Genomic DNA, 16,163 nt, shown 5'->3' on the forward strand with positions numbered 1-16,163 from the left:
AACTGAAATTATTTATTTATTTTTTTAATAGTTGTCCACTTTTGTTTTTAATAGCCATTCTTATGTTGGTCAAGATTTCAGTTCACAAAGAAACACTGGAAAAATTTCACTTGACCAAATTGATGCGGTAAGTTTAGTTGTAAAACAAACCAATTTTTTATTTTCCAAAACTTTTTTCTTTTTCCCTGCAATATATAGCAGATTAGTACCCTAAAGCACACAGTGATGCTATTTTTATTATAATTTCAAAGCAAAGCTTGTCATATGTTAACTTTTATACTGACCTTTGGTAATTCAGATTTAACATTTAATATGTATATGATTTGTTTCTGTATTTTTTGGTTATTAATGAATTGTTGTATTCCCTTACAAAATATATCTTGGAGAAATAACACTGCAGCCAAATAAGATCCATACAAATGCAGTAATTCAATTTGTATTTGTATTCCTTCTCTTTATGGTGTACCTCATTTTAATTTGACGACAATCGTTAATATGGTATGGTAAAACCCTGTGTTTTCTAATGACTTATTGATTTTATTTCTTTAGCTTTCTGCAAAGTCATTTCCTCTCTGTATGCGTCAACTTCACAAATCTTTGAGAGAGCACCATCATCTTCGTCATGGTGGCCGCATGCAGTATGGTCTTTTCCTCAAGGGTATTGGTTTAACACTTGAGCAGGCACTCCAGTTCTGGAGGCTCGAATTTACAAAGGGAAAAGTTGACTCTGAGAAGGTATGCAGTTACCCTTTCACACTTTTTAGTATTACATGTTAGTATTGTCTATAATGATGTATTTTTGGTTTCCCTACTCACCTTAAGCATTTTACTTCATTCTTTGTTGTTGTTTGGCTTCAAATAAAATTAAACACTTTGACCATGGAAAGTATGTTGAATATATGTAGTTGTTTTGCAACATATTTATTTGAAAGCTATATTGCAAATGGACCCATTTTTGGCTGATTGACCTGAAGTCAAAATATTTCTATTCCCTTTTTTTTTTTTTTTTCATTCACAAAAAATGTTTGTAAAATGTTTGCTTGAAGCATATCTGAATACATTACAGATATTCATAGAGCCCACAAATATAGAATCACAACTCTAGAAAGCTGTTAATGTTTCCAAATCCCTGAAGAGAATTTTTGTGCATGAAGTGAAAGATGCACATAGGTAATCAAGCTTTCGCCATGTTGGTAATAGCACAGGGATCAGTAAAAGGAGAAGGGTCATGTTTTCTTTGTATCTCTGACTGTACCTACTTAGCAGAGTAAAGATTGTTTTTTTAAAATATGTATCATTTTTTCAGTGTGCATTTTATAACACAACAGCTATGACCAAGAAGCACAGTATTGAGTTTACAACTCCATAATCTATTCCTAGCACAGATTGCCAGCTTTGACTGGCCAGGAAAGAAATATGAACATTTTGGATTGTGTGTGACATTGCAATATTGTGCACATAGCAGTTTTCTGTAATTTAATGACTGTTAAGCAATAGTCCAGAAAGACAGTAATATAAAATCAATTTCATGAAACAGATGGAGAATTATGTGTTCTTTGTAGGGAATGCTAATAAACAGTTGATATGTACAGTTTACAGGATGTGAAAAGAGAAGAACTGTGAAATCCTACTCTGCCACTTTATTGTATACTTGGGCATGCTGAAAAACTGCAATATTAAAGTGGAACTCAAGGCAAACCACATGAAATGTAGTTCAGATACATATGTAATTAATTACTTTTTTACTTGTGATTTGTAATTTTAGTCACTGCAGACTGTATCATGTCTTCAGTAATATGGGAAATAGGCTGGTAAAATTTCCTGTTTAATATAATTTAATAAAATTATTTTATCTAGTTTATCCAAAACAAAGAATAAAAAAAGGCCCTGGCAAGATGTGGACTCATAATGGAAGTTAAATCTGTAGGTTAATCTGTTCAGCTAGTGTCATGATTCAGACCCCCTCAATTCTCTGCACAGCTAGACAGGTGACGCCAATGTTTCATGTTTGTTTTTTTAGCACCCAGTGTTGTTTGCTGCTATTTAGAGTGTAAATCATTGTGAGCTGTATGTACATTTACCTGTTTGCCCAGAGTATCAATTTTAAGGTCTTGTGTTCGTTTGTCATATAATGAATGGAAACATTTGTTGCATTCATTGTAGATTTCTTGTGTTTTTTTTTTTTGAAGGGAAAATTAACCCGCATTACTCACCTGTGCCCATTTCCTCGCAGAGCACTTTCATCTTTATCTCTTTGTTTATTTACCCTTCTTGACCTTTTTAACATGGGGGAACCCCACTGAAATAACTTTTAGTTCTTAAGGAACCCCTACTATAATTACTAAATTCACAACTCACCATAAACTAGTGTGTGGTGGTCAGTAGGAAGAATGCCTCTGACATTGCTGGCCAGTGGGAACAGTGTCATTCTTATAAATAACCAAAAAGATCATTGGTGTCAGGTAAAATTGACCTGAGAGTCACAAATCGCTCATTGTTCAAGGAAACCCTAGCTAACTATAGAAGAATTCTAGGGTTCAATGGAACCCTAGTTGAGAAAACACTGCTGTAGAGGATCTTTGGTTTGTCTGTTGTAAATTGTGGCACACGCAGGGCAAGCTAGAATTGTTCGTTATATTTATAACCAAATGTGATGCTGCACATGTACAGCATCAAAGCAAACCTGACTTAAAAACACAAAACAGTTTTATAGTAGTTCAGTCCAGTATTATGCAGATTGAAATTCATTCAAAGAAATAGATACATTGCCAAGTAAATGTTTACTGAGGTTCATGCAGAAGGTGAAGCTGTGTTTAATATGAATAACTAATCATTTGTAGGAATGTTTTATATGCTGACATGGAACACAGATTCCCCATCATTCATGAAGCTCAGTAATATTTTTACTTTGCTAAGTAAACAATTGCAGTGGTATTAAATGAACTTAATTGTTGAGTCCAACTACACTGCTTTTACATTTTTATGCCCAGCCTTACTTCACCCTTCATCATTCATGAAGCTCAGTAATATTTTTACTTTGCTAAGTAAACAATTGCAGTGGTATTAAATGAACTTAATTGTTGAGTCCAACTACACTGCTTTTACATTTTTATGCCCAGCCTTACTTCACCCTTCAGAGCATCAGCATTATAATTCAATTTTATTATGAAATGTTCTACTTATGGAAATTCTTAACATTTTGATCAAGTATGAAAAATTCTGTCAAGTACATTTTAAAATACATGGCTAGCCATGTTTTGTGTAGTGCTAGAAGAATTGGATCTTTTTAGTACTGCTTGCCACAGTACATTCTTCTAATAAGATTAGAATTGCTTATCGAGCTTCTGAGAAATGCAGAGAATCTATTAGTAATTTTCTTCTGCAGTATAAAAGTAGTTTACACTCAGAATTGTTTTTCAATGGAAAATCAATAGCTAGTTTTTGTCGGCTATATTGGAAGTTCATATTTCCATTAGTGTGATATTGATCATAGAAGTTTTTGTAATTTTATTTTCATGTTTGCTTTAAATAGTTTTTGTTGCCATGTTAGCCCTTAGTCCTATTATATTCTGAAATACAAAGAAATCCTTGACGTTCAGAATATATTAAGTAATAGTGACTTCACTTTTCGGAGATGTTCATTCTGCAGTATGTGAAAGCGTGTGTGCCATCAAAGCAGATGGCATTTTAAAAGGCCATTCAAATGCCCTTCCCCGTGTTGGGTCTGTTAGGATTGGCAGTGTTTCATGTTTGCCAAATTCAGCTCTGAAGTGGTTCCAGGCTTACTGTAGATAAAACCTAAACAATCCCTGAGCTCCAGCTGGACAAATAGTGCTAATAAAACTTCTATTTGAGTGGAAAAACATTTTTTGTTTGATAGTTTTGAAGGGTTAGAGCACGGGTGTCAAACTCTGGCCTGAGGGCTGAATTTGGCCCTCAAGGCAATTTTTTTTGGCCCCCCCCCCAAAGAATTCAGAAAATAAAAAAAAATTGTTGTCCTTATACAACTATTACTTCAGGCGCTGTGTAGTAATGTCGTAATATGTTGCAATTCTGTTCTTTTTCAGTTGCATGTGTGCACCACTACACATGGTAATACATAAATTGTGTTTTGGTGAGAGGTGTCTGAAAAAATTGGATTGTTAAAAGAAAAAAATCAATAAATAGCTTTTATGTATCAATTAACTCACTAGAACGTGCACAAGTGAATATTTTATCATATATCAAATCAATATTTTAGCTTTATGATGGCATACTCCCTGGTACACCTGCACACAGTTTTATAAGGTATATTGTTATCAATATCTTGAAAAACTGTTTTTCTTTAGGTTGAGGCTGTCTCTTTATGAAATCGGACAGACTCAATAATGTTGAGAACAAGGCTCTGTGTTGACCTATCCAAAACTCCTTTTTTTTTTTTTTAATGTTCTGAACATGGTCGGAGCTCTGTATAAAAATCAGTTTTTGGATGCTAATACTGTTCATGCTCAGTAAAAACACCTGGGTATTCTCTATTGAAATGGAAATTATTTGCTCCCACCCAATGTATTTACTGACATGTTAAAAAATTGCTGTATGTGAGTCATTTTTATGGTTGGAAAAGCTAGGAATCGCTAACTTGGGGACTACCACACAGTCCAATCCTTGCTTGCTCATCTTAAGTGATGATCAAATCTCTTGTTTTATGTATTAATACACATGGTAACAGTCATCCAGGACAAATGCACAATGGCCAGTGACATTGCCACACCAATGGTGTGTTCTTTATCTGTAGGGGAAAAATATAGTTCAAGATAAATAAAATGAGCAAAAATGTTACTTCTTTTATGATACTGCTTGTATCACGCACACACACACGCTGACGGACGCACACGCTGATGCGTGCACGCTTTTACACACACACGCTAACACACACACTAAAGCTGAAATTTTGATTACCTAATTCATTGTCTGACCTTGTAAAGGTTCCCATTTGATCCCCGAAGGTTCCCATTTGATATAAAACTGAATAAAGTATAACTAATAAAAAAAAACCCCAGGACATAGCTGTGTAGATTTAAGAGTGATGTAATTTTAATTATTCTGCACAGAAAATGTAAATGCTGATTAAACTTAATTATGCCTGGTTGTGCTTCCCAGTGAAATCCTTCTTTTTCTGAAAGCCTAAATATGTTCTTGGGTACCCCAAGGTTAGGTATCATATGCAAATGTTGACAGTTAAAATGCAATTCCCTGTTACCATTTTATCCCCCCCCCCCCTTTTTTTTTTTTGAGAATTAGGCAGTTTTCGGCAATATATTTTATATGGAAATTAGAAGCTAAATATCTTTATACAGTTAGTAAAGGCAGTGGATTGCTGCAATGATTTTTTTTTTTACGTAACTCATGGTCAAGCAGAAATAAGCCCCCCCAACCAAAGTAAAAGATGAGTACTTTCAATTTAAAGTGTACTACTTTTTGCATCAATGTTAGTCAGCTGTCTTTTAGGGGTCTTACCGGATGTCCTGGAGTTGGTGCATCTCATCTTCCTTATTGTCAGCAATAAAGATATACAAATGTGTAGAGGTGGCTCTTATGTGCCTTGGGGGTACACAGGATGTGACGTGCGTGCTGGTTGTGACGCACACATCCCAGGAGCAAAGGTTACCATGGGTTCACATCGGGCTCCAGTTGTGACAAGTAATTGGGGGCAGAAAGTATGAACTACATTTGCCTCAAGCAATTAGGTTACTGTTCAAAGAGGTCTGTGTGTTATGTAGCCTAAGATGAAGAATTCTGTTTGCTCTAGTTGCTCTTCTAAAATGCTTAAGTACTATACTAAAAAAAAAAAAGAAAAAGTAAACCTTTGAAAGAGGACAAAAATGTTTGTATAAAAAGTATGACCTTGTATTAGGTGTAAATAGGACAATATTTTTTGTGCGGTGTACAAAAAATAAAAGCGGTAATTACTTTTTATTGCAGAAAATGCTTACATATGTAAGAAACACTCTGGGGGCACATTTAAAATGTTTTTCTCCACATTGGTGGGCCCAAAGGTTTGTTTTTTTTTGTTTGTTTTTGTTTTTTTTTTAGTGCCACTCAATGTTACTCTTAAGAAAATAAGTTTTGTGTGTTGGAAACTTTTAGTCGAGGTACCTCCTTCTTGGCAAGGTCAGAACTTTTATTTCTGTCTCTTCTTAGCTCCCAATACTTCAGGAGGCCACAGGTTAGTCTTTCATCTCAAAGACTTGTGCAATTGCTGGGGGAAATGTGGCACCTGCAGTTCCAGGCATTACCATTTTTCCTGCTCCAGGAATATTTACCAAATTATGAATGTGTTTGCAGATTTCAAGATATCAAGCCATTACCTAGAAGGTTTTCTAGACAGAAAAGGATTTCTTGGTCCCAACTCAGAAAAATCCAATTGGTTAGCTTGGCTTTTTAATGCAGTGCAGAAAACTTAATGTACACTCTCTTTGAAATATTTCAAAGCTGCTCTTTGTAAATACGCCCCCCCCCCCATTACCACCTGATCAATTTCTACCAGCATTTATATTTTAGCTGAGTGCAAGTGCGAAGTTTCACCTATCCTTTATCAGATCCAAAACCAAACATTTCTAAAAATCAGCAGCCTTCTATGTTGTTTATGGCCAGTGTCCTCTTGTTTTTATCGCCACCTGATGACGTTTGCTTAAAACATATTTACATTTTTGCATTTAATAGCATGCTTCTTCTTTGTATTCCTGCTTGAAGGGCCCATTTAAATAGCTTCACAGTATCATGAAAGGTGTTACATGATGGAACGCATGAAAGTGGAAGATTGACTGCTCTCTCCAACTACACCAGCATCTTGTAACAGACGAGAGTTTATTCTCCTGCTGTTTATTCAATGCCTTTGCTGGCTGTAAATTATATATTCATAAGCATGGTAGTATCCCATCTGTTTCTGCCGAGTACGGCTGTTCTGCTCTGGGGATAATTATTTGTACAGCACATCTCATTAGATTACTGAATAATTTTGGTTCATGGCAGAAACAAGTAAGATCTGCAGTAAAGGTTGACTGCTCAAAGGCAAAGCCAGACATTTTATGGGTGACAACTTCACTTCCAAGATCACAAGTCGACCAGCCACTCACTTAATATGGAGATTAATTTTCTTTATACCAGGAATACTGAAGCGTTACTTTCCCGGCTCTGCTTAACATGCAAATACAAAGGCTTATGGTAATCTAAAGTATAATATATTGAGCATTTGACCAGGAATATAAATGCCTTTGTGTCAGGTTTTAAGGGGTAGTCTGTTGTACCCTTATGATTTAAAATTTGATTAAAGCATTATCAATTTCACATCTGGCTAAGATGATAGCTGTAACAGGATAAACATAATATGTCATAGCCATTCAGCAATAAGGTGAATTACTGTGGCTGACTGTGGAAAAATAGCTAAACTGTTTTTGTTTTTGAATGTCTAGAAACTGTGACGAGGGAAAAATGGTATTTCTTAGCAGCTGTCCTAGGCTTGGTTTGTGCTCAGCAGTGTAAACGCTTGGAAATGAATTCCCATCCATTTAGGAATAAATAATGCAGAGTGAAAGTTTTTGATCAGTATCCATCAATTTGCAGATGGTGCTCATGGCTTGAAAGCACTTTACATATGACAGCACTTTCTGGGTAATTTCCTGTCTGGTTAACCCAGTATTTACATCTGCTGTTTTAACGCTCGTTTATGATAGAAGGAATGTACACAGGTGGCACATGCACAGTAATCCTAAAAATGGGTAAGTAGGTAAAGCTTCCACTACTGTCCTCTAATCTTTAAGTAAAGGGCAAATACCATCCTATTGTCATAGGAGAGACAAGACCTTACTTGGCTCCATTAGATTTTTTGACAACATTGATGTTTTTATTCTTGCACATCAGTGTTCTTATTTTCAGTGCTGAGTTCATTGATGCAAAACAAAGGTAACACAACGTCCTCTCCCGTTTTCCTCTAGTACTCCTCCACTTCTCCCAATCAAGGATATGCAATGTAATATGTCATATATGTAATATATGCAACTTCCTATATTCCTCCTCAAAATTCAGCCATAGGAGAAAAAAAAAACCGGGAGTTAATCCTAAGAATTACAGGCCCACAATATAAACAAAAATTTCTATGCAAAAAAAATAGGATCACTTTTTGCATCAAAAAATGACAGAATTAGAACGCTAGGGGGGTTAAAACATTTCTCCCCAGGGTATTTACCACATATATAAATTAGTAAATGCTTTATAACCGCTATTTCATCTTCTCTATAGTGCTGTTCCTGCTGATTATTTTTCACTGTGTATATATTCTGATGTTTTGTTGTTCTTGTGTTCTGGCTGATAATTTGCTATTTTATCTTTTGATTTTATTAATTTGACTACTATCTTTGTACTGAAGGTGTTTCCTCAAGCATTCTATAGATACCAATAATTTTCTCAATATTTCTTTATGCATTTTCTCAAGAGACCTCAATCCTTTCAATAATTCCCTTGTTCTTGCTTCCATTCTTTGCCTAATTCTTGAACACTTGTATATTTAAGTCACTTAAGCACATTTATGTGCCTCCCATATTGTTAATGGGGAAAGATCCCCTGAGTAAGTTTTCCTGTTGATGTTTCAATAAACGGTTCCAAAGGGCAACTTCACCCATAAAATAAATTATCTTCTTTAATTGCATCTAAATTTGTCCAAAATGTTTCCGTAATTATCTGTGTAGAATTTGGGGCTCTAAACTGTTTTTAGTGTATTAATATATCATCATTTATAACTTTTAACATGTTCCTAGTTTATTTATACTTTCATAGACCAGAGGAAGTGCATGTTACAGTGTTTTAGACTTTGATGTTCTGCATTGCGATAGAGACTTGTTTCACCATATAAGAAAACGGCTTACTTTATACTTTTTTATTTGTATTTACGTTAAAATACAACAACCAAGTCTTCTGTTTTAGTTTGACAAAGGGTATGCCTACAGCATTCGTCACAACTATGGAAAGGAAGGAAAAAGAACGGATTACACACCATACAGTTGCATGAAGATTATTGTGTCAAATCCACCAAGTCAAGGAGATTATCATGGCAAGTGTTTTTAATTTTATTCTATGTTTTTTTTCACATTTTCGTTGTTGAATGTTTGTACTTTGGTCTGTAATGTATAATAGAGAGGTTGCTCAGCCCTTTTCATACTGTTCCAGCTGGAGTAATCCTTTTTTGAACCTGATGTGATAAAATGTATGAAGTTCCTAACAGAAGGCATTTTCTAACTGCAGTCTTTTGAAACTTTTGTATACGATAGGTGATATAATTAATATAACACTAAATTACTCATTGTCTGAAATGGAAGACCTATAAATATCTTTCAAATTACGTACTCAAACGTCAGAAATGAACATTTTAATATTTTATTTAAAAGAAAGCTAGTTGTGTATTATGGTTATATTTTTTTTAAACACAAGCTTTATGCCTAATTATGATGTTGAGGGCTTGTTTTACTTGCAGTGCATATGAATCTAACTCCTCATCTACTTTTATAAAGATTTCCAAAATGTGTTGGCATTGTTTAACGTGTTGATTGTAAGCTCTTTGCGCACAGTCTTCTTCTCCTTATGTCCCTTAGCTTTAATAAATCAGACCCTCTTTTTGTAATTGTTTGTATCTCTCATTTAAAACCTTTATTTAATGTACAGTGCTGTGTTATATGTTTGTGCTTTTAAATACATTGTAATATTATTGTATGCTACACGTATTCTAAAAATATACTCCTAAGTTTCCAAACCTATTTGTTTCCTTTCTTGGGGCTCTTCATTATGATTTTTGTATGTCCCTGGCATTTCTGTATTGACAGCAGGCTAAGTCTGAGTCTTCAATCCTCCAACCACCAATATTAAATTTGAGAATTGGCTTTTAAGCCATTACATCATAGCACCACACCTAGACTGTCATATGTGCACCCTGTGGTCTCAGTTATTATTTGATGTGTTTTGTGGTTCATTGTCCTCTTCAAGAACTGATTGAGATCTACAATTATGTACAAAACCAACATCACATATTACATTTTTTTAAAATCTAAAAATAAACAATGGAATATAATTCAAAAATCACTTACAGTAAGTATGCTGTACATGCGTTTTAGAAATCCTTATCTCTGTACCTGTTTCTAATCAATTAAAACCAATTGAATACCCAGATCCAGGAAACTAGCATTCTCTAAAGGAGTGTCCAATAATTGCAGCCTCTTATGAGAGGGTCTATTTAGTGTGGCACAAGTAGCAAAATAGTCTTTTGAACTAATCAGTTTTTTAAACATTTTGTTTAAAGCTAAAGCAAATTCTTATTAATTAGGGGTAGACTTGTGTCTCTTTGGTCTTGTGTAAATAGTAATGAAAATGAAATGCTTGGATCAAAAGCACCAACTTCAGGAAGCAAATGTTGTCTGGTTTTATAATGGCCCATGGAATTTGTAATCTGCAATGCTCTAATAGCTATAAAAGACTCGTTCAGGAAAAAAAAATTATACAGTAGCTTTCATTATGAAGAATTTACTTTGCTTTTATCATCATTGGACTTGTATGTAATTGGAAGTCATTTAGTTAGTTTAGTAGGGATCTATGCTTATTTGTTAAACAACCCACTTTTCTTACCTTCCTCCAGGTTGTCCTTTTAGGCACAGTGACCCTGAGTTGCTAAAGCAAAAGTTGCAGTCTTTCAAAGTTTCTTCTACTGGAATAAATCAAGTATGTACTCCTCTTTATTTATTACACATACAATAAACCATTTAAAACTGTGTATCTTATTATGTATAACATGCAGTACTTGTAGATATAACTTCTATGCACATTGACAGAATTTTTACTGCAATCCTCCTTTTGCTGATTTTCCCATGTGTAGGAAACCTAAAGATGTTTTCATGAATTTCCGTATTTTTCGCCGTATAAGACGCTCCGGAATATAAGACGCACCCAATTTTAAAGGAGGAAAATCTAGAAAAAAAAGTTTCTCCTATACGGTAATAATTTTGGCTTGTAAAAATCTATGGAAAATCTAGACCCAATAGAGAACTCTGTTCTGTGCCCAAAAAGGCATTATTTATTGAGATTTTAGTCTCTTGTTGTATGACGTTGCCTTTTGAGTTTCTTATAACATGGTAGCTGTAGAATTTAGTTATGCCACATGCTTGTCATTGAGATTGCGGACTTATGAATGAGTTGTGTTCTCTTACCTGACCTTTTGAATCATGCTAAAAAAAAATCCCCTTAAACCGAGCATTTCCTATATTAATAGATATCCTTTAAAAAGAAAGAATCACACAATAGATTGGATGAGGATAAACAGGTTGCAGCAGCTTTCTAGTTTCCGAGGATTTTGCCTAAAACAGACCTATCGCCAAATCAAATTTCCGACTTTAATTAAAAGGGTGGCCATCCCTTTTATATATTGTAAAACTTTTTTTTTATATTTCTCTATTCGCAGAAAGAAAAATACAAATAATCATAGACTATAAATAACATTGTATCAAACAAGTATTTCTCCTGCCCTTACACAATTTTCCAATTTTCCATACAAAAAAGTAAAATCAACAAAATTAACAGTACATAACCAATAACAAAACATAGCACATGGGTATTGCCATGTTTGTTTTTTTTAATAACTTTTTTGGGGAGGACTGTCTGAAGATTGAAGGGGAAACCCATATCCTTCATGGATACATACATTGCATATCCCAGAAGGCTGTGGGCTGCTCCTTCTGCTCATGTCTGAGATTAGGCATGCATCATAAGGGGCTTTCTGGGAACATAAAAAAAGGTGCTGATCTCACGCATAAACAAAAAGATGGGCACATTTTTTTTTTTTTACATATTCAGGAAGATGCATCAACCAATCTTGCACCTACACAGTGCAAGATTGGGTGCCATTAACAGAACTTGGAACAAGAAAAAAACAGATGGCAGCAACCACTGTCCTGTCTGCGCCAGAAAGAAGAGGGAAGGTGGGATCTACTTGACTCTCTTTGCAGAAGGATTAAAGGCTTTTCAACAGAAAAGGTGTAATTTTTTTTTAAATGAAAGTTCCGCTTAAACATCAGTATCTCTTACCAGAGCATTTGATCTAGGCTGTGATACAGGTCTTGTTAGATGAAGAATGGACCAAAACATATTAAGAAACGCTAACTTGTAGGCAAGGTCAATCTTGTGGTTTGATTTGCTTAGTAAAACATGGTTGTTTTAATTGAAAATTATAAGCAAATTGTGTTCACACATGTGTTTTAATAAACAGATTAAGGAAAACGAATCATATATTTAAACATTTACTAAGCATTTACTTTATTTAATAATTGTCCAACACTTGCATGCTTTTTGTGTTGATTAAGAGCTACTCCTGTGTTTAAACATTTTAATATAATGAAGAACCTTGAAAGGCCAAATTATTACTTTGGGGATTACTACCATTAAAGCCCATCATGTTTCTGGCGCAGTGTCTTCTAACTGCATGCAAGCACTTTGTTAATATTACCATAATTTAGTAAGTTTTTATGTGATGCAAAAATTAATATTATAATAATGGAGGGTGATGCACAATTCTTCCTAGAGATTCATGTTTTGCAGCCATTGGGGAAGGATTTCTGTCTTCTGTCTTATGTTGAGCATTAAACTTGCAGAAACGTTACATCTGATTAAAGTCTGGTGCAGTGTGCCGTAGGGAAGACCATCTGGGATTGGCATGTCTTCCCCTCTGTAATCTAATATCAGCCTGGCAGTTGCAAATGTGATTAATAGCATTTAGCTCTAACACATTATGAGCAAATGAAACATCAAATTCAGTTCAATGCTGGAAGATAGGCACAGTTTTAGGGGAAAATGTGAACCCTTAATGTATGCATGATGGGCTCCTAATATTTGGTCTGATCTTGTGTGTTTGTCAGGGACACAAATGTTAATCCAAGAGATGCCTGCAGATCTTTTGATATCACAGAGGTTTACATCACCTGACTGATCTCTGTGTGGTGTGTTTTTTGAAATTCCAACTTGCCTTATCCATTAAAATAAGGGAGAGAAAACTTTCCAAATCTGTATAGTGTTGAACAACTTGACTTGAGAAATCTTACACCATGGTCCTGATTTAATTTCTTAATTTTTAAGTTCTCCAAGGCTGGGGGGAATTCACTTTCAGAAGTGAAGCTAGGTGATCCAGAAAACATGAAATGCAATTTTAAAAAATTGCTAGCAAAAGTTTTGAATCCTGGACCAGATCCATTCCAGGTTTGCTGGATCACCCAGCTTCACTGATGAAAGTATATTCTCCAGCCTTGGAGATCTTTAATAAATCTGGCCTATGACTTTACAAAGTAGCCAAGCCTATGGGCAGATTCAGATAAAAACCAGATGTTTTTAGAGGCTGTTTTCCTATTTCTTCCCAAAAAAATGTATTGTAGCAAATTTACTGGGTTGATTGTTGCTATGTTTGAATTACTGTTGGTAAATAACTACTGAATGATGCAACTAATCCCAGTTTATTTTCGGACGTAAAATTTCTACTATAAGATGTTTTTTTGGTAGCAAAGATTGATAAATTACACTTAGCAGTAAAATGAAAACACATTGGTTCATATACTGATCTTGTTTGCTTATACTGTTTTGCCCTTAGATGTTAATATGAGTAAATGGCTTTCTGACCTCCATTGTGTTGTCTTAATATATAACAGAATATTCAGATATATATTTTCATTATTAAAAGGTATATTTGTTTAAAATGTATCAGGCAGATTCAGCAAAGATACTGAGGTAATAAGTGGAGTTTAGTAGTATTATTAATAATAAACAGGATTTATATAGCGCCCACATATTACGCAGTGCTGTACAATAAATAGGGGTTACAAATGACAGACCAATACAGACAGTGATACAGGACCAAAGGACCCTGCCCCCAAGAGCTTACAATCTAGTAGGTGGGGGAATATGGGTAGGCAAGTTTAAAAAAAGTGGGTTTTGAGCAAAAGTAGGAGCAAGCCGAATAGGATGAGGAAGACCATTCCAGAGAGTTGGGGCAGCTCTAGAGAAGTCTTGTATCCGTGTGTGTGATGAGGTTAAGTGAGGAGTGAGGAAGACAAAGCACATGAGCTTGAATTTGATTCTCAGGTGAAATGGAAGCCAATGAAGAGAACTACAAAGAGATGCAGCAGAAGGGGAGTGGAGGGAAGGATGGATGAGTCTGGCTGCAGCATTCATAATACATTGTAGAGGAGAGAGTCGGGTTAGTGGAATACCAGAGAGGAGGATGTTACAGTAGTCCACATGAGAGATAAGAGCATGTACAAGGAGTTTGGTGGTCTCGGGACAGGTAGGGGCGGATTTTTGGAGATGTTGCGTAGCTAAAAGTGACAGGACCTGGAAATGTTCTGAATATGGGGGGGTAAATGAGAGGGCAGAGTCAAAGGTGACACCAAGACAACGTGCCTGAGGGGACGGCCGAATAACAGTGTTGTTAACAGTTAAATATATGTCAGGGGGAGATGTGGAATTTGAGGGGGGGGGGGGGGGGATGATTTCTGTTTTATCCAGGTTGGGTTTCAGGAATCGGTCAGAAATCCATGATGATATGGCTGATAGGCAGCATGAGACCTTATCCAGTATTGAGGGAAACAGGTCAGGGGTGGACAGATTTGAGTGTCATCAGCAAACAGCTGGTATTGTAAGCCAGAGGAGGATAATGAGACTACCGAGAGAGGAGGTGTACAGAGAAAAGAGGACCGCTCCAAGAACTGACCTTTGGGGAACACCAACAGGGAGGATAGTGGGTGAGGAGGTATTACCATTGAAAGAAACTTGAAAGGAGCGGTCAGACAGATAGGAAGCAAACCAAGAGAGAGCAGTGTTACAGATACCAATGGAGCGCATGATTTGTATTAGAAGGGGGTGATCAACAGTGTCAAAAGCAGAGGAAAGATCAAGGAGAAGAAGCAGGGAATAGTTGCCTTCAGACTTAGCTCTGATGAGGTCATTTGCACTTTAGTAAGGGCTGTTTCAGTGGAATGGGCAGCTCTCAAACCAGACTGGTGGGGGTCAAGGAGAGAGTTGGTGCTCAGGTAATGGGTAATGAGTCTTTTGTAGACAAGGCGTTCAAGAAATTTGGAGACATATGGGAAGAGAGATAGGACGGTAGTTAGAGGGTAGGGAGGGGTCCATTGAGGGTTTCTTTAGGATAGGCAGAATTATGGCATGTTTAAAAGCTGAGGGGTATCTACCAGTAGAAAGGGAGAGGTTGAATAGTTCGGTTAGGGCAGGGGCCAGGGTGCCAGTTTATAGAATATCTAATAAAAAAATTGTGCAGATGTTATGCCTATTGAAAATCTGAACTGTGGAAGCTGTGCCCAGAAAAGGCAATCGGAGAACAAAGAACTAGTCAGTAATACTGCCTGTTGACTTCCTTAAGCTAACATTTTTTATATTTCTTACTGCGCCTTTTGTCTTTGTAAAGGCTGATGCTTTGATAGAGGCTTCTTCCCTCTACCCCCACTGCTTAAGCACCCCTAATATTTGTATATGCTCCCTATAACATAGCAAATCTTTTTTTTTTTTTTTTTTTTTTTTTTTTTAAATGATCTCCTTATTGGTTTGAGAAATGTTTAACAAGATATGTTTTACTGCCATCAATATGCTATCCTTTCCAGAAGTTTTCAGTGGTTATTGAATTTGCAAAGTTGTACAAAAGCTGGAGTGGACATTGTTTCGAACAAAAAATGGGTTGTCTTGTTATATGTAGAGACAACAAAGAAACATTTGTACATTACTGAAATATGGCATGCAGATTTGTAACAAGGCACAGAGAAATAACCTGTTTTGGTATAATGGGAAAACCTTAGTTACTATCAGTACCCTATAGTGTAATCCTTTCAGCAAATGCAATTTATATCTTCAACATTCAGTAGGTAAAGCAGTATGCAATACTGTGGACAGCAAGGCCTTGAGGCTGACGCAATTGCTTTCTGACTGGAAAAGCCTGGCTCTAGAAAGGAGCGGTAAAATGTCACCTTTTTTCAATTGTGTACTATTGTAGAGGTTATCTCTTCATAGCAGCAATTTCCAGTGTTTGATAAGCTGGCAAAAGACTTATTTTTATTGTTGTAGGGGACGTAAGCTGCGTACACACTGCCAATTTTTGT

At 35.8% G+C, this 16,163-nt stretch overlaps 1 protein-coding gene across 1 annotated transcript in view; it reads left to right on the forward strand.

Moving 5' to 3' along the window:
- The window catches only part of PRIM2 (DNA primase subunit 2), a 58,180-nt gene that overhangs the window by 38,859 nt on the left and 3,158 nt on the right, over positions 1-16,163 (forward strand). The window contains exons 8-11 of the mRNA XM_072408467.1: positions 55-127; positions 550-735; positions 8,959-9,085; positions 10,658-10,740. Coding sequence (XP_072264568.1) covers positions 55-127; positions 550-735; positions 8,959-9,085; positions 10,658-10,740 — 469 coding nt within the window. The remainder of the gene's footprint in view (positions 1-54; positions 128-549; positions 736-8,958; positions 9,086-10,657; positions 10,741-16,163) is intronic.

Source organism: Pyxicephalus adspersus, chromosome 4 (assembly GCF_032062135.1).
Source record: "Pyxicephalus adspersus chromosome 4, UCB_Pads_2.0, whole genome shotgun sequence".
NCBI lineage: Eukaryota > Metazoa > Chordata > Amphibia > Anura > Pyxicephalidae > Pyxicephalus > Pyxicephalus adspersus.